This window comes from Sturnira hondurensis, unplaced genomic scaffold, assembly GCF_014824575.4.
Source record: "Sturnira hondurensis isolate 20B ecotype Veracruz unplaced genomic scaffold, ASM1482457v3 Scaffold0006413, whole genome shotgun sequence".
In the NCBI taxonomy this organism is placed as follows: domain Eukaryota; kingdom Metazoa; phylum Chordata; class Mammalia; order Chiroptera; family Phyllostomidae; genus Sturnira; species Sturnira hondurensis.
In genome coordinates, this window is record NW_028079044.1 from 40,584,479 (window position 1) to 40,603,777 (window position 19,299).

Below are 19,299 nucleotides of genomic sequence, written 5' to 3' on the forward strand. Positions count from 1 at the left end.
AGTCCTATTGGATTCGGGCCCAATCTGTTGACCTCACTGTAATTGAATTCCCTTTGAAAAGACTCTGTCTTCAAATGGGGTCACATTCGGAAGGCTGAGGGTCTCCACACAGGCATTCTAGGGGACACTGCTCAGCTTATACCAGTGTGGAGCAAGGAAGAGCAGCTTGGCCTCAGCTCCGGCCCAGTATGCGCCCAGCCCCCCATCAGAACCTTTGGGTTATCAAAACCCCTTATCACTCAGTGCACTCTGTCCAAAAAACAGGCGAGAGTGTGATCTAGTTCCTTTCTTAGGGAGTGGGGGAAACGGCGGGTGGGACCTGCGATGTGTCGGGCACTAGGCTGGGTGGCTAGCAGGTGCTTCACAGACCTTCTATCCCTAAATCTCCACACTGCAGGGAAGACAGGGTAGGCCTAATTGCCTACATTTTACAGGGAAACAAAGAGACATTAGGTTACTCGCCCCAGGCACACAGTTGCTTTGTGGTTTTCTCACGTGACACTCCCATGGTGCCACAGTCTCAATAACTGACTTAAGGAGGATAGGAACCATGTGAGCGAAGGAGAAGGGAAGCCGACCTGATGGTTCACTTGAGACTTAAAGACTAAATGCCAGGCTGATCAAACAGAGAAAGAAAAATGGGGCAAACTTTTTTTTTCAGGCAGGTTTAAGACTTTTGGAAGAAAGTCACTGAGTTCTGAAGGGAATAAGAGAAGGCTCTGTGTCAGCCACTTCCCTCCACACTCTCCCTTCAGCCTATAAATAAATCGTAGTTATTGGACAGCTTTAATCCATTTCCGAGATTTTTTTATTATTCCTCCCTAGCTAGGGGCAGCATGACATGGCGATTGAAAAGCAGAACTCTGAAATGAGATATGAGATCATCAGGGGTCAGATCTTAGCTGTGTGGTCGCAGGCCAGTCTGTGAGACCTCAGTTCCCCCTGCTGGAAGGAAGGGAGGGAGGGAGAAAGGGTGGGCAATAATACGTTCTGATGAGATCGTTACTATGAACATTAAGTGAGTCGATCTACATAAAAGTTCTCCAGTCAGCACCTGGAACCTAGTGAGCCTCAGCAAGGATTGCCTCTTGCCTGTATGGAAACAAAATCCATAAAGGCAACAACAACCTTCGAGTATGATCCGACATGTGCTTCTAATGCTCAAAAGTGCCTGATGGGCAGGGAATAGACACTCACTTGTGTTTGTTGTATGAATGAATAAATGAATGCAACTGTGGTGGATCCTGATCAATCTGTGATGGAGCGGAAGTACCTGGACTCAGAGTTTTTGTTTGTGGGTTGTTTGAAGCCGTAAGTCTGCTGGTGGAGAGATCAAGAGAAGCGAGTGAGGCAGAGGTTGAGGGGGGCAGCTTTTCTCAGTCTCCTGAGTGACCAGAGAGCTCTAGGTTGTCTGGTTGTGTGTCCCTCCAGTCTTCTGTGTCACCTATAGATCTGGGGGTGGAATCATTCTCGGGAGGGGGGGGGCGGCCTGGGCTCTGACAGGGTGGAAGTCACCCACTGCCATGGAAATAGTTGAGTGGCACTCTAGTACCTGCCGAGCTTCCATTCTGCCATTGCCCTCTGGGATCGGTTTAATCACTTGTGTTGTCACCAACATTTCTAAACTGATTGCCGAGTTTTCTTTCCAGGCTCAGGCTGCATGAAGAAAAGGTTATTAAAGACAGGCGACATCATCTCAAAACATACCCAAACTGTTTTGTTGCCAAAGAACTGATCGACTGGCTGATTGAGCACAAGGAGGCTTCCGACAGAGAGACGGCGATTAAACTCATGCAGAAATTAGCAGACCGGGGCATCGTTCATCACGGTGAGTGACCTGGCGGTCAGGGGCACTGAGGGGAAGTGAAGGACTACATCTTGTATTCCAGACTTGAACTTACCCATTTAGGAAATAGAACATTTTACTTTAATTGTCTCCTGTGTACCTTTCCCCAGCTCCATTTCCTTCCTTCCTCTTAGAGGCATTTGGGTTTATTTCCGTGGGCTTCGTTATACTTTTCTTTTCTGTATGTGCATCTCTTAGCAACATATATCATTTTAAATGTTTGAAATCATTATAGCAATGCAAGTTTATTCTTTTGCAGCTTGTTCCCTGCGCTTTGGGGGGGACACATCCACACTGATAGTGTGTCTCCTGTTCTCTCACTTTCGCCGCTGTGCACCGGGTGTGTGTAATTGTGCTTTCACATGTTTCTCCATGGCCGTTTCGTTTTTTTCCAACTTTCTGCCATTGCTCTCAAGGGTTCAAAGGATATTCATGAACGCATCTCCCTGAAATCTCTAACCCAGGCCGAGATCTTTCACATACCGTATTTTGCCATGTAAATGCACACCCACATCCTAGTATAATGCTCATCCTTATTTTCCCCTCAAATTTGGGCAAAAGGTACACATAATACATGGCAAAATATGGTATTGTTTTTCTCTCGGGCTGGCATGCCCAGTTGCTGCTCATTGTTCAGGTCTCCACTTATATGCACACTTTTCCGAAAAGCATCCAGTCCCCAAATCCAGAGTACTGGGGTCCTGGGTACGCCTCCTCTGACCTCCCACTATCTCCTCACCTCTCCCATAGCCTCATCACACCATATTTTAATTACACGTTGACATTTCTCTTTATTGCGTTAGCTTTCACATTCTTTGTGGTTGACGCTTACCTGAATATCATGCTCAAGCAGTTTGTGGAATGAATGATGGATGGAATTTTGTGACCCTTTTACTGGATAATAGTGATGATAGGATATGATAGCTAATAATACTGAGCACTTACTCTGTTCCCGGTCCTGTGCTCAATACTCTACGTGCATTAAATCACAGAGCAGTGTGCTTGAGAAATTAGGTAGTAAACACGTCTTAGTTAGCATTTTAGTTCTTTTGAGTAATTACATGAGGGTTTTTTTTTGCTCATTTGCCCCCTTGTGTATTGTGTTTCAGTGTGTGACGAGCACAAGGAATTCAAGGATGTCAAGCTCTTCTACCGCTTTAGAAAGGATGACGGCACCTTCCCGCTGGACAACGAAGTGAAGGCCTTCATGCGAGGGCAGAGGCTGTACGAGAAGTACGTTGCACACGAAACCCCCCACTGTAACCTTGAGAAAAGCAGGGCTATTTTAGACTTTCATCGTTTTGACTTCAGCCTGGCTCTTCCATGTGCGGTGGTTATATAACTGTCCCTTTAATAATGAGAAAACTTTATCAATCGCTTGCTTTTCTCCAGAAATTAAGTCAGTTTCATAAGATTCGTAACGAAGGATGTATTTAAATAGTATTTTCTATATGTAAGTCGATTTAACAAAAACTCCAGAAGTAAAAACAAAAGGTTGGAGCTTGATGTTTGCCATCAAATGATGAAATACTGTTGTGTAACTTGGAAACGTAGTCTTGTAAATGGCTAGAGATGCAGTGTCAAGTGCAGTAGAAGTTCAAGTTGAGGTCAAGAAGGGAACAGGGAGAGAACTTCAGATAGCAGGGTGATCTATGAGGGAAAACCTCTCGGCTCTTTGAGAAATGAGTCTTTGGTCGCCCAGGAGTATTTGGTTGCTGGATCTCGAATCTCCGCAGTGGTCTCTGAGCTGCGGATCCTACTCCATCCTACCTTCCTTATTTGTTTGTTTGTTTGTTTGTTTGTTTTTTCTCCCCTGGGCAACCAGAAGAGAAGGAGGAGCAATGGCACCCCCTTCTTCACTCTGGTTGCCTTTCAGTGTTTCCGGGAGTTGAAATAATACTTATCACGTAAAAGAGCCTGCTCTTTCATGGGTGGGTTGGTGCATGGGGGAGGGGACTCAGGGGGTCAGCTCTTAGCATGATGGCTAAGAGCCAGACAGAGTTGGGTTCTAGCCCTGTCACCTTGGCTTTGAAACCTCAGTGACTTCTTTTTTGACACAGGAGTAATGATAGCACCTACCTCCTAGGTGTGTAGTTCTGTGTGGGAATTAAAAGAATAAATTGTGTCAAGTACTCAAATATTTTAGCTCATTGATTCTTGCTTGTTGTCAGACCCCACCGATGGAAACCAGTTCGGTTACTCACATGACAGTGATGGCCGCCCTGGATTCTGTCCCTCCGGTGTCCTACCCCTGTCCAGGTTCTGCATGCCTCTGTTTTTCAAGCTGGGATTGTCCAGCCACTTAATGCTCGATATGTACTAGTTGGCCTGTTACGTGCTGTCTGTATTGAACTATAGAGAAACTCTCATCTCTCTGACTCACATGAATTTGAATGGAAGGGCCCCATCGATACCTCCTTTGTCTTCCTGACTGTATACAAGTTTTGTTGCTGTTTCTTTGCCTTTCTTAGTTCCTTTTGGAGAATTCTCGCAGGTGTTAGGTAGATTACCATGGTGGACCCTTCCAAGAGTGTCCAACCTTTTGGCATCTCTGGGCCACACTGGAAGGAGCAGAGTTGCCACACATTAAGTACATTGTGATACGTAATCACAAAAAAAAATCTCATAGAGTTTTAAGTAAATTTACGGTTTTGTGTTGGTCTGCATTCGTAGCCATCCTGGGCTGCGTGCAGCCCATGGGCCATGGGTTGGACACCCCTGCATAAGATTCTGTGTTGTGGAAAACATACATGTCGCTTCCAAAGGAAGGAAGCCAGGGGGGTCTGTACCCCTATTCTGTAGCTGCAGTTTGTCTCCTGGGATCTGGGTGACCGTACCGTGGGAATTGGGGTTAGCAGTAACTGAAAATGTCTGATACCAAACGATTCTTGCTATGGGCTGGGTAATGGGTATGATGGCAACGCCAGCATAAGAAAAGATAAAGAGAGTTGTCATACCTTCTAGAAAACAGACTTCCTCCAGCCCCACCTTCTGTTGCTTCTCCCCTTCCATCCTATGTGCCGTTCATGCTGAACTACGTGCCTCTGGACCATCCGAGGCTCTTCTGTGCCTTCAGGCCCTTTATTAATTCATTAATTATACAACATAAATCCACTGAGCCCCTACCGCATGCCAAGCATGGTTACAGGCTCTGGAAACATGCCGCGAACCCAAAGACAGACAACGCCTCTGCCCCAGTGGAAGAGGTGGACGTTAAATGGGTGTCACATGAAGAGGAATGCTGTAGAATTCCTGGTTTTCAGTGCTAGAAAGAAAAGAGACTTCCCGGAGGTGGTGAGGTATTGTAGGGAAGAGGGTCAGGGAAGGCACTCCTGCAAAGGTGACGTTTGAGTAAAGTGAGCCCTGCAGATACTCGGGAGCAGAGCATCCCCTTTGCAAGGGCAAAGGCTGGGAAGCAGGAACGTGCTGGGTGTGTCTTATGTCAGTAAGGAGACCAGAGTGTCCAGAGAGAGCAGGAAGAAGGGAGAATGGTAGGAGATGGGTTGGGGCCGGATCACACAGGACACTGAAGGCTGTGATACGAATTGAGGACTTTATTTTAAGTATAATGGGGAACCACGGACAGCAGGGAGCAGAGAAGTGGCATTCTGCATAGGACTCCCACCCCTTTCCCTAGCTCACTCAGCAGCTTCACAGACTTGCCTGCTCTGGGACCTTCCGCAGGCTGCTGCACCTTGCTGATCTGCAGTCTCGAGTGGAGACACGGCGGGACCCACAGGGAGAGGCTGTTGGGGGCCTAAATGGAACATGGTCTGTACAATGCTAAGCACAGTGCTCGACTCAGTATGAGAGCCCAAGGAATGTTCGCTGTGGCTCTTAGTGTAATAAACAAGAATATAAATGAATGGCACCTGTTATTTTCATATTATTTTAAAATTTAGCCTAGCATAGCCATGAGGAATTGGGAAGCCAGGCTACCTGGGTGTGAGTCCTGGTTCTTGTCCTTTGGCTGTGTGGTCTCACATCTCAGGGCCTCCATTTGCCCATCTGGTAAGTGGAGAGAAGGGTTATGTGGACCTCATAGGCTTCTTGTGGGCAGTAAGTGAACTACTTTTTATAAGCACACGGGACGGAGCTGACCTCAGCGTGATTGCATCCTGTTGCTCGCCCCCTGCTGCCGTCTGGAAGGGAGTGTGAGAGAGAGGGTGTGTGCTCCTGGATCACAGCCCAGACTTTGTCATTTTGAGGAATTCAGGGCGTATCCAGGGCACAGTGCCCTTTCATCAACAAGGTTTCACTAAACCTTCACTCTGGACTGGAAGATGTGGATAATAAGGCATGACTTCTCTCCAGGAGGGGCTTACCCTTTCCCACTTAATTTGGTATAAGCACAAACATCCCTGACACACAGCTATACACATAACCCACACTGTCCCAAACAGTACAGTTTCTGGTTTTCAAGTAAAACCTTTGTAAGCAGGAGAACTATGTGTAACTTAAAAAAACAGCCTCCAATCCGTGCCTCCTCCCTTCACGTGGTGGAAGATGTTTGAGGTGCCTGCACCAAACTGCAAAACTTGGTTATCTTTTCAGTGGTTAGCAAAATAAATGTCTTTAAGAAAAAAAGTCGGAGTACGGATTTGTAAGTGTTCTGTAGATGGATAAACAGAATTAGCTATAAAAGAGAATGCAAGTTTGAGGTACCATTTGGACTTTCCTTACCAAAACTAATAGTTGAAATGCTCATTTTGAACTAAGATTTCATTCAGACATAGGTCTAAGAGATTTCTCAGTTCTGATTTCACCTCAGTCTTCAATGGAGTTCATGTCCTTCCCCATCTGGTACAGAAAGACAGTAGCTTAGTTGTTTATCTAAAGGGCTTTTGGTTTTTCTCACAGCAAGAGTTCTCTCTCCATCCCCTAGAAGTCTACTTTTTCAGCCTAGGAGTGTTGACCTGATTGAAGAATTGGTTTAAATGCCCATATGCCATTCAATCTCTGTTGCATCCCTACCGCTCCCATTACATTCTCTCCTCTGCAGACGGAAGAGGAATAGAAGGGAGAAACTGTCCACAGGGGAAAGGCCCTTTTTCTTGTTTTATCTTATCAGAGGTTACCGCGTGACCCTGGGATCTTTTTCCTGTTTCCTCCCAGTGCCTGGCACAATAAATATTTGCTGAGTGAACAAAGGACTCTGCAGGCTGTGATGGCTGTGAGCTGCTGAACTCCTCCCGAGACAATGAAAGAGAGCTTGCTTTTAATGACAAGCAGGGATAACAAGAGGTGTACCTTTGTCTTGACTCTTCAGAGTTTACAAAGCATCTTATACACTAACGTGTTTGGTCCTCTGTGAGCTATACCCAGCAGGCACAGTTAATCCCATGGTAGAGGTGGGGGCAGGGCATGAGCTGGAGAGAGGTTTAATGAATGATGTCACCCTAGATCATGAAGCTGGAGTGAAAAAAAAAGTCTCTAAGCTTTTGGCTCCATCTTGTTGTATCTCTGGTATAGACCTGTTTTTCAGACTGAGATCCTGAGTTCTGCAAATTGATTCAAATTCTGTGTGCGAAATAGGTTTTAATTATCTTGCAAACTTTCGTAAAAATACTCTCTAGCATGTTATGTACAACATTTTCACAGTTTACCTGTGCTGCCCAATTAATCAGAAGCTTCATAGAATCTTGCGATAAAGGATTCCTGCCTTCTCGGTTTCTTTGAAGAATGTCCAAAGATTACAGTGTAAGTGGGTTAAAAAAGTTGTTACCTTTTGCAGCCATTTATCTGAATCACAGGGGTTGATTATGACACGGTGTAACTAATTGCAAGAACTGTTAAGCGTCTTGAGACTTTATCCTATTTGTAAGAGAACAAATAAGTTGGCCATCATTTATTGCATGGGTGCTGGCAGAAGACCTAAGACCCCTGGGTTAGGGACCAAGGACAGTTCATTACCTTTGGCAGTAGTGCGAGGGTATCATCATTTTCTGGAACCAGTTCCCCAAGCCTTGGTTCCCATGGAACAGTACAGCACCAGCCTGCGCTGGGTGACACAGAAGTGGAATCCCAAGCTGAGGAACCTGAATCTTTTGTAATTGTCTTCAAGCAGACCTGCTCTCTGGCCTAGCAGGAGAGGTTATCTGTGTTATACTGGACCATAGGCAGATCTGCCCCTTTGTTCCAGAGGAGAGACACCACCTTTATCTTCCCAGGCTATTCATTATGCAGACAGTTTTGAAAAGATCGTCTAGAACACAAGCTGTTGTGCTTCTGTTTGCGAGGGAGGAAGAGATCTTGGAGTCTCCCAACAACTCAAACAAAATGCACAAATTAAAAGGCCATCATCTCTTCTTATAGGGTGTTTAACAACAACTTTAGAACAAAAATTTCTGTGGTTTCATTCAACGTGCAGAGGAGAGTTAAAAAAATTCAACGGAGTAAACTGGAAAATTTAATTGGCTTTATGAAGTGAGTCATACATTGGGCAGCTTCCCATCCAGCCGCTAGAAACTTTGTACGAAATGGAAGATTATTTATTGGAAGAAGAGTGGATGGAAGGAGCTGTAAGTGACAGAAAAGGAAGGATTATTTTGGGCAGGACATCTCTTCTTTGGGGAAAGACAAGGGTTTTTATCATGCAGATTGCCTCTCCTTTCCCTGGGGGATGGGGAGGGCCATTGGTGGTTGACCTGAAAGTCCCGTACTAATTAAGGTGTGGAACTTAATGAAGGTTCTGGGAGGGGTTGAGACTACAATTAGATCACGTATTGAGATTTGGGGCCTGTGGTTTTTTCCTGGACAGGAGTGGGAGAGACAGCGGAGTAAACCCGGAGGTTCTAATGACGATGATGAAAGCAACACGCATAGGGCATCATCGATGCTTATCGATGCTTATCGTGTACCAAGCGCTTTATTGTCTCAACACTTGTGCTGTCTTATGAAAGCCTTGTTCTAAACCAGTGCTGTTACCTGGATAAATACTGTTGTTCTCCCTTTGGCAAATAAGAAAATTGAGATGAGAGAGGTGTACTAAATTGCTTAACTTCACACAGCCAGACAACACAGGGAACATTTTGAATCCTGGTTTCCAGTTCCACAGCCCACGATCTTAAATTAACTGTTTTTAAGTCTGCGAAGATCCTACAGCTTCAATACAAGGGAAAGCGATCACGAAAACCACTAAATAGTGGCAAACGGTAAGCAACTTAATAGATTTTTTAATGGGCCTGAAAAAAGTGTTTTCCTGGCTCTTGCTAAGTCCTTGGGTCTGGTTTTGGAAATCGCATTCTCCTGGCTGTTTCTTGACAATGCCTCCGTCCCCTTCCTACGCAATAAATGGCAATGGTATTAGAGCTTTGTTCACATGTAGAGCCGGTAGCAGGTCAGCTGTGCTTGGCAGAAGTCATCAGCCCTACATTGTCACCTAAAAATGTCTAGCTCTGCTTGGTTATCTAGAAACGCCTTGACTAAAAGGTAAACACATTGCTGCTTCAACAGTAGATTGGGTTCCTCGATGGAGATTGACGGTGCTGGTTCCTCCTGCCAAGATTTCCTGATCCTGTGTAATTGCAAGGCTACGAATCAAGTCTCTGTAACATTGACTTTTGCCAGTCTCTCTCTGTAATTACTTTTCAACTCAGTAGGGTGGAAAACCCATTTAAGCTTTCTGGAGTTGGAGAGACGTACGTCAGGGTTCTTTCCCAGCCACTGACCAAGACATTCAGCCTTTCTAAGGCCGTTTTTCATCTGTAAAATGGGAAGAAAATGTCTAGTATGGATCTCAGGACTAAATGAGATAAAATTCCATGGAGTTTCATTGAATGCAGGACATGTTATGTTTCTAATACATAAGGAAAATGCATGTAGTCGAGGGATCCTTGTATTACCCTACTTGCGTTAAAAAAAACATGTCTTGATGCACTAGAATTGTATTCAGCACGATAAGATGGCAGGGTATGTCTGTGTTCCAGGTCTCTCCTCTACCCCTTTCCCACCTGCCGTGACCCCCACAGGCTGGTGCATGTGGATTGCAACAGGCCCCAATGTACGTGGGAGGCACTGGCAGCAAGTAGGTGGGAGGGAGGACAGTGAGGTCAGAATATTTATTTCCCGGCTCCTTCCCAGCTAATGAAGGGCAGAGCTCCTGTCAAACAGCCCTTTCCTGACATGTGCCTGGTTCAGGCTCTGGAAGCTGCCCTTTCCCGCTAAGCCTGAAGTTGTTAGTGATCTCCACCATCTGCTCATCTGGGAGCCTCGCCGTCCCTGTTAGTTCCCCTTACCCCTGCCCATAGCCTTAGGAGTTCTTTTGTTATAAACTACCTTTCATTAGCCCCTTCCCACATTCCTGTGGTTTCCTGTTGGGACCCCGACTGACAGAGCCTGGGATATCCACCTGGGCACCGAAGTGAGTTGTATCCTCTTTTGAATGGAGAGGAAGGCAGAAAGGTCCACACTGTATCAGTGGGAAAGTCACTTGCTCTCGCTGTTTTTCTGTTAGTGTACCAGGTGTGATGTGATGGTTAGAATTGCCACAGGTTTCCGAGAGTGTACCAGGCGTGGTGTGATGGTTAGAATTGGCACAGGGCCCTCTCAGTAGCCACTGTTGTATGAGTATGGAGTAGGTTGGATTACAGTGGATTATTTTGGCCCCGTCTCTGCTCCTGTGTCACTCCGGGTGCCAGCCTAGCAACCAGAACTGCCCTGTCTCCAAGGTGATGCTTTTGGTGATGATGGTTCAGTCTCTCTGCCTTGACTAGAAGCTCTTGGATGTCCTGACCTTGGAAGCACATACAACTTCAGAGCCTCAATGTCTAGCATGGGCCCAAGAAATGTTTGTTGAAGAGATGAATAGATACACGGGTGCATGGTCACTCTTATTGAGGAAAGAAGCTGATGGGCAGGCCCTTCTATCCCCAACCTGTGGAACGTTCAGATTTGAGTGAAACCATTCGTCTGTATTTGCTGCTGTAAGATCATTCCGATTGTATTTGCTCACTGTCAGTTCTAATGATAAACATTCAAAGCACAGGAATTATAATCGTGGTCATTGTTTACTGATCACTTGTGAGCTCAAGACACCATCCTAAGTAGTTTTCACAAGTTATTTTATTTTATTTTTTTAATTCTTCCTACACCTCTCAGAGGGAGAGATTTTCACCATCAGCTTACAGGTGAGGAAAGTGAATTTGGGACGGGCTAAGTAATGTGCTTCACATCTCCAGTTCCTAAAGAGTGCTCCTGGCCAAAAGTTGCTCCTAGTGCAGGTTCTGTATTTCCCTACAATTGGCGTGAAAAATTAAAAATTAAAATTCCTAGGGTGAACCTGCAGACATTGAACACCATCTCTAGCATTCTTTGAATCCAATGACTAGTTGACACCGAGTGTCATTTTATTCCATTTGGAAGAGATTAAAAATCCAGAGTCTTTTCTAGAGGAAATAGCTCTTGTTTGTTTTGAAGTGTGGAGATTCTAGAGTGAATGCATCACGGGGGATGGGACAGGGCGAGGCTTCCCCAAACATTCTGCAACAAAGAGGGGGAAAATAACGCGCAGACTAGCAGAGGGGGAGGACCTTCTGAGAGAAGAGGCAGAGACTGAGCAAAGGACAAGTGGGTCTGGTCTGAGGGATACAGATGGTGGGTGGGGTGGGAGGGGGTGGGCGTTCTTCCATTTTTTTCGAACTCTGTGCGAGGCTCCCTGGGTAAGTGGCTTTGTCTGTAAAGACAGAGATGCTTCCAAAAAGCATAGTTGCTATGTTGTTTTCCTTGCTTTGTTTGCTAAATGAAAGCACCCCTACTTAATTATGTTTTTTTTTTTTTCACACAGAGCTGGGGAGTGTAAGCAAAGGCATTGTTCCGCCAAATGAGAAAAAAAAAAGCACCAAGTGACAAAAAGCATTTAGTAATTTCACAGCCCCTAACAAAAGAGAGTCTCAGTCAGAGAGAAAGAAAATCCAAATAACGTTTTTAACTTCATGAACGTTAAATTTGTTGTTAAACTTCCGCTATAAAGTTAAATGTATTGACGTGTAATGTATATAAAGTAGCCATATCGTAAGTGTGCAGTTGAATAAATTTCCCTAAACTGAACACACTTATGAAGCCACCAACCAAAGAGTATTTTTTTTTAAATTGCCTTCTGTATGCCACCATTGTTTAACATCCTAAGTAAAATGAACTTTTGCATCAGCATTATTAGCAATAGGTCTGGAATAGGAAAGATCCTGTTAAGAAATTGAACCTCTTTGGCTTTTTTGTGTCTCACCCACCACTTGCAAGGCATCTCCTTTCCCAGAGCCGTGGAATCAGCTCTTCTGGCCCGTTTGGAGAACTGCGCCCTTGACGAGGACTGACAGGTGTTGACAGGGGTCACTCTCGGGCGTGTGTGTGTGTGCACAGCTGTGCGTATCTTTTGTTCACCTCTACTGTGTGCCAGGTGATATGCTAGACGCTTTGTACAGATTAGGTCTAATTTTCACAGCACCGTTAAGGCAAGCATTAGTACCCTCATTCACATACAGAACAAATCCAGGATTACAGAGCCCAGGTGGACATCACAGTTCAGAGAGTCAAACCCAAGACTGCTTCCCATTGCCGCTGTCTCTCGGGAACCGTCCGTGTTCATAGGCAAGAGAGGAAGAGATGGTAATCAGCTAGCTCACTTCCACATTCCTTTGGCATGGCACCCGGGCATTGTTTTGTGCTCCTTATAGTTCCTTCCTGAACTAGCCCAGATAGATTCAGAAAGACCGAAGTCTGACCTTTCCATCACATTTCACTGCTCCATGCTAACAGACGGCTGAGAGGCAGTTCGCATCCATGAGAGCAACAGTTTGTAGGGTGTTTCTTTATCCTATTCCCTCTAGACTGAGCTTCGCATTGGTCCTTTGGTCCTGATGCCTCTCTCCTGGTGTCCAGCAGGTGGGCAAAATCGAAGTTGTATCAGAGCAGTTTCAGGCTTTCAGGAACTGTTTCCCTTGCTTCCTCTCGGTCTTCCAGAGTAGGCACCTCGACTCATTCTGTGTACAGCTAGTGACCAGCCAGAGTGGGGTGAAGTGCTGATACAGTTGTTGAGCTGGAAGCACAGCTGCCATAATAAAGAGAAAAAGGGACCGATGTTCATACCAGCGGGCCATTGTGTCATCTGTGTTATATTCCTGGGTGCACCTGGGCTCAGAGTTTGTCCTTTCAGCTGTAGGTTCTGACGCCTTTCGGACAGAATGGCTGCCTATCTCCCAAGCTTATCCCCTTCTACTTTGTAGTCCCTCCCAGCCCCACCTCGGCCCCTACTCAACACTGCTTGTCCTGCTGGCTGCTCCTTAAGCCTGTGTCCCCTCATGTCTCTCAAAGCCAACTCCCAGCTCTTAAGGAGCTGGGAGCTGGAGCTACAAAGCTCCCTCTGGTAGACCTAGGCATTTCATTCCTTGCTTCCCTTTCATTCTACTTGTACTTCTGGTTCTGTTTTAGTGTTTAACAGCCTTGCACATAGGCTTTTAATGTTTGCTCCCCCACTGGATTGTGGGTGTGAAGTGGTGTGGTTTGGATTTGCAGGTCCCTGACGACTAATGATGTCTGGTGTCTTTCTATTTGCTTATTGGCCATTTGTATATCTTCTTTTGTCTCACGAGACATTTGCCCACTGTTAGGTTGGGTGATTTGTCTTTTTATTATTGAGCTTTACGTATTCTTTACATGTTCTGAATGCAAATGCATTATCAGACATAAGATCTGCTAACATTTTTACCCACCTGGTGAGTTACCATTTTACTTTTCTGCCAGTATCTTTAAAGCATAAAATTTTGACACAGTCTAATTTATTTATTTATTTTGACATAGCCTGTCTATCTATTTATGTATTTATTTTTGGCCCATGTGCTTCTTAGTGTTGTATCTAAGCATTCTTTGTCAAATCCAAGGTCATAAAGATACTCTTATGTTTTCTTATGAAAGATTTATGGTTTTATCTCTTACATGTAGGTCTTTCCTATATTTTGAGTTTGTTTTTTTGTATAGAGTATGAGGCAAGGGTCCCACCTTGTTCTTTTGCGTGTGACTCTGATAGTTGCAGCACCATTTGTTGAAAAGACGATTCTTCTTCCGTTGGCTGGCCTTGGCCCCTTGTCAAAAATCCACAGACCGTAAGTGTCTCAAGGCCATGATTTTAAATCTGTTTTAAGGGAGGTAGTCTTATGATTGGACAATGTAAGACCTTGGTTAGGAAAAAATTGCAGGGACTGTCCCCCTTCTGCTTTCACGCCATTTCCACAAATGTGCGGGACAGAGCGGCTCTGCTGTCACCAGCCCGGTAACCTCTCGTTGTTGTGCTCAGTGTTTCATCAGTTTCTTTCAACAATTTTCCCTGCTTGGGGTCGTCTTCAGTTTTTCTTCATGACTTCATTTTACCCCTCCTAAAGTTTTTCACTACCTTCCTTTCTTTCTTTGTTTCCAACACTAAGTCCTTCTATTTTCTAAGAAGTATGGGAGCCTCCCAAATAAATAATAACCACTCTTTAAAAAGAGCTTTTATAATGTGTTTGAGAACCCAGGTCCCTTGACAGTTGTTTGAAAAGGCTTGCAGAGATTTGCATTGTTTTGAATTCGTCATAAAAGTCCTTGGTGTCTCTCCCTCTTGTAGAATTTTATGGTTATGAAACCATCATAGAACACGGCCTTTTAGGACGGCCATGGACTTGGAATCCACACTCAGCTTCTATCTACAGCTGATTCAGGTTCTGAAAATGTTTAATACAACAACACTCAAAACCACAGGGACTATGAAAATTACAACTTAAGTTTCAGAATATCAGTCTCTTCAGAGCTTAAAGCAAACACTACCAAGTTCTGGCTTCCAGCAAATGTAAAATAGCAAGCCAAGTGGGAGGTCTTTATCCTTCAAACACTAATAACACTCTCCATTTCTGTTGCTTGCGGTCTTCTTAGTTTCCAGTCAGTTGCTGAATAAATATTTATTAAGCACCTAATATATACCCCATTCCAGGGCTTGGTTTTCTAAGAAATAAAAGCATTTAAGATGTGGTGTCTAGCCTTCAGAAGTTTCTAGTTTAGTGAGAGGGGTAAATATAGTACATTTTAAGTTGAGAGGATAGCCCTGGCTGGTGTGGCTCAGTGGGTTGAGCTCCAGACTGTGAAGCAAGGGGTCGACAATTTGCGTCCCAGTCTGGGCACGTTCCTGGGTTTCAGGCCAGGTCCCCAGTAAGGGGCGTTCGAGAAGCAAACACACATTATGTTCCTCTTCTTCTCTTTCTCTCTCCCTTACCCTTTCTCTAAAAATAAATAAAAATCTTTTTTTTTTAACTGAGGTTAAATAGATCCTGGTCCTGACTTTAAGTTCAAAAAAGACAGAGGTCTGTGTGGATTGCTTTTTAGTTTGGACATTTTCAAAGAGGAGATTAGTACTTAATCCAGCCTTTAAAGCAGAGCCCGATTCTCTCACTTAGCACCTCTGTACCAGGAGAACCGGGCTCCCATTGACCTGCCTTCAAGTGGTTCGGGGGCTGGGTTTTCCCTGAAGCTAAGTTCCCTGATGTAGCGAACAGCTTGTACCCTGGCACCATGAGCCCCCCTTTTTAATGAAGAATAGTTCAGATTTCTCCAGGAAAAGGAAGAAGGAAAACTCTGGGGGGACAGCCTGAATAAGGAATAAAGACCAAAATGAGTATGTTCAATTCAGGGAAACAAGTGAAGGAAGGTGATTAGATACGTGTTGTCGAAGAGTGTGAAAGCTGTTTTTCCTCCCTTCCCCCTCCCTACTTTTTCCAGTATGTCGTACTTTTGCTCATAAAGGTTACCTGAACAGCTTTCTGTTTCCTAGCTCCAAACCTAGTTGTTAGGAAAATTATGTCAGTTTCTCTGTGTGACATCCGTTCTATGGATCATAGTGTAGTACTCAAAAATACCAATACTCCTGTAAGCATTTCTGCCTGATTAATACTTGCTTGCCAATTACGGAAGTCAGTGTTATACATCTAAGTACGTAAGTCGTACATTGGGGGCTACTTTGTATACTGGGAATATAAGTATTTCGTGAACAACAAGTCATCTGGTTAAACATAAACTTAACCTTCATATAACTTTTTAATTGATAACATTTCCTCCAGTTACAAACCAAATACACCCTCTCTGGGGAATAATTAAAGCAATAGAGAATTCTGTTCAGAGAGAAGAAAAATCGTAAGTTGTGCCCAGGGATAAACAGCACTTTTAATATTTGGATAAATGAATTGTTAGTTTTGAATAGTTGTCATATATATGGAGTTTTTGTTTTGCTTTTAAGAATAATTTATTATTATAGTCACATATGACTGTTTAAAAAGCTTTCTCTCTAAAAAATCTAAAACATGTTTTTGGCCAATAGCCTATGAGTTATTTTGACTCCCTGCCTAATTCGTGACCTTGAACCGCATTCACATACATTCCCACGTTCTATAGGACCTTTTCAGCTCTTTGAATTCTTTTTCAATGTACACGGAGATTGCTATCAGTGTATTTCTATTCCTGTACTGGCCCCTAAATGTAGCAGTTCCTTCTATTGTAATGCTGCCTTTCCCCGGGTTAAAGAGGGTCTGGGAAATCTGACTCACGTATATGCAGGAAAGGCTGGCATCAGCTCACATGCACCGGCAGCATCTGGTGAGTACTTGCTGGAGATGAGTGTTATTAACCCTAATACCTTGTAAGGCCTGTGACTTGATGTAATGATTATAGGCCAGCATGGGACAATTTTAACTAAAATTGAATTTGTTCCATAAAACCTAAGAGTTTTAGAGCATCATACACATTTCTGATGACTAATTAAAATGGATCTATTATTCCTGTCTATAGTAATGTAGACACAGTCTTAATTCATTTTTGCCACAAAGAAAGGTGCTTGACTTGATTGAGCAATGGCTCCATTCAGAAAACTTTTAGCAGCAGCAGCATCACATCATCGTGGCTGGAGTCTGGTCAGTGTTCATGGTGTGCCGGCACCGTGACTGAAGCACTGCATGCGTGATCACGCAAGCTGCTAACGGCTCACGGAGGAGGCCCCGTTGTTACCCCGTCGTCCACCTGGGGAAGCAGAGTCATGTAGCTACCAGGTGTGCAGAGTGAGCATTTGAAGCTATCTCTGTCTTTAGATCTGATGCTTTTGAAACTATTCCCTCCCCGCTTTGAGTAAAGTAAAAAATATTAAATAAATGAGGAAGAGAAAACGTAAAACTGTGAATGAGCTATACATAACGGAATTGCCATTCAGCTGACTAATTAGAATAAAGCTGTATGGTAGCTGGTCTCCAAAGATGGCCCCACACGTTTCTACCTCTTCCTATATGTGCATATTGTTCTTTCCATGAGGAGGTGGTCTGTATGTCCCCTCCCCTTGAGTCTGGCATGTGTCAGATGGCCTTAGCAAATGTAATTCAGGGTAATTGACATCTGTGTCCTTTGAGCTTAGGCATTGAGAGGGCTGGCATGGTTGACTGATTTTGGACAAGAGTGCCAAGATAATTCAATGAGGAATGAATGAATAGTCACTTCAACAAATGGTGCTGGCACAACTGGAGAGCTGCATGTAAAGGGTTGACGTTGGACTCTTATGTCTTGTAGGAAAAGTAACTCAAAACGGGTCATTGAACTAAATGCAAGAACTAAAACTATAAAACAATTAGATGAAAATCTAGGAGTAAATCTTCATGGGCTTGAGCTAAGGAATGGCTTCCAAAACGTGGCACCAAAAGCACATGTGACAAAAGAGAAGTGGATGGATTAGATTACATCGAAACTGAACCACTTTGGGGTGATGAGCAGCACCACCAAGAAAGTGAAAAACAATTCACAGAATGGGAGAAAATATTTGCAAGTCATATGTCTGATAAAGAGTTTGCATCTGGAATATATGAAGAACACCACATTCAGTAGTAAAAGGGCAAGTAATCTGGTTTAAAAGTGGGTAAAGGATCAGACATTTCTCCAAAGAAGACATACAAATGGACAAATAAGCACACGAAAACATGCTCAAAATCATTAATTATGAGGGAAATGATCATCAAAACTACATTGAGATACCACTTCACAGCTACTAGGATGGCCTTCATAAAAAAAATGATGACAAAGATTGGTGAGGATGTAGAGAAATTAGAACTAATACTTTACTGGTGGGAATGTAGAATGGTACAACCATTTGGAAAATAGTTTGGTAGTTTCTCCAAAGGCTAAACAGAGTCACCCCATGTACCAGCGATTCTACCCCTATGTGTATATCCAAGAGTGATGGAAACATACAGCCACACAAAAATCTGCCTATGAACGTCCAAAGCAGCATTTTCCACAATAGCCAAGAATGGAAACAACCCAAAGAGTCATCAGCAGATGAATGGGTAAACAGAATGTGGCGCACCCAACTCAGTTTGTATTCCAGATGCCACTGAATTGTACACATGAAATGAGTTCACTGCATGCAAGTAGGTTGTATCTCAATAAAACCATAAAAATGTCCTGGCAGCATCTGCCTCCTCTCTCCTTCTCTCTGCACCTCAGTGTTCCACCCACCTCACTGGAGAGAGAGGCTCTGTCTATGTAGGAGCACCACAGGGCCAGACACCCTGCCCTGGCCGCCACCTGCTCGTGTCTGTGTGAGTGACCTCCAGCAGGAGTGACAGAGGAGCTGCCTGGTTCAGCCCCAGGCAGCCCACAGAATCCTGTGATACAATCAGGTGGTGGTGGTTTAAAGCCACCAAGCTTGGGGGTAGTTATGTAGAAAAACATAATTGGAACAAGTACCAAGTCAAATTCTTGCTTTACCACTGTGCCTGCCTATGAATCCTGAAATTACATCCCATGAAAGGCCTGGTCTTGGAGAAAGGAGCTGGATGGGGACATGACTTGATTCCAAAGGGAAATGAAATAAGGAAGAGCTAAAGGCGGCGGTACGTGTTTTAAGTGGCCCGCCGAACCGTCGCAGGCAGGCTGGCCAACTGACCTCTTTTTCTTGGCAGCGGCAAGTGACCAGCCACTTGTCCAGCGGCCACCCTCTCGTTAGCAGGAGCTCTAGAGGGCTGGCAGGTCATGTTTCTGGTGACAAGAAGTGACATCAGTGAACTCCCGTCCACCTGTCTTCCCCACACCCTGAAACAAAAGTGCTGAGCTGGCAGGGTGGTTAGAGATGGGCCAGGGCGGGAGCTCTGGATTCACCTCCTCTGCGGAGGGGAACGTGGAAGTGGCACGTGGTCTGTATTTGTGGAATTGGACACAACCTCTTAGCGGAAAAGATGTACAAAACTGGAAGACTTCGAAGGCTCATTTTACCCTGTTTTCACTCCAAAATACCTTGAGGGTCAACGGAAGAGAAAAATGGTGGTATTCCTATTTGGCCATGCACATGGGCACAGGAGTTCCATCACCAATGTACGCTCCCAGGTCTAGCTCCATGTGCCTTTATTCTATGCAGTTTATTTCCAGAACCTTCTAATATTTGTTCATTGTTCCTTCGGTACTTT

General features: G+C 44.4%; 1 protein-coding gene across 1 annotated transcript in view; it reads left to right on the forward strand.

Moving 5' to 3' along the window:
- The window catches only part of DEPTOR (DEP domain containing MTOR interacting protein), a 115,873-nt gene that overhangs the window by 37,244 nt on the left and 59,330 nt on the right, over window positions 1-19,299 (forward strand). The window contains exons 2-3 of the mRNA XM_037048453.1: window positions 1,650-1,828; window positions 2,956-3,079. Of these exons, the coding sequence (XP_036904348.1) occupies window positions 1,650-1,828; window positions 2,956-3,079 (303 nt within the window). The remainder of the gene's footprint in view (window positions 1-1,649; window positions 1,829-2,955; window positions 3,080-19,299) is intronic.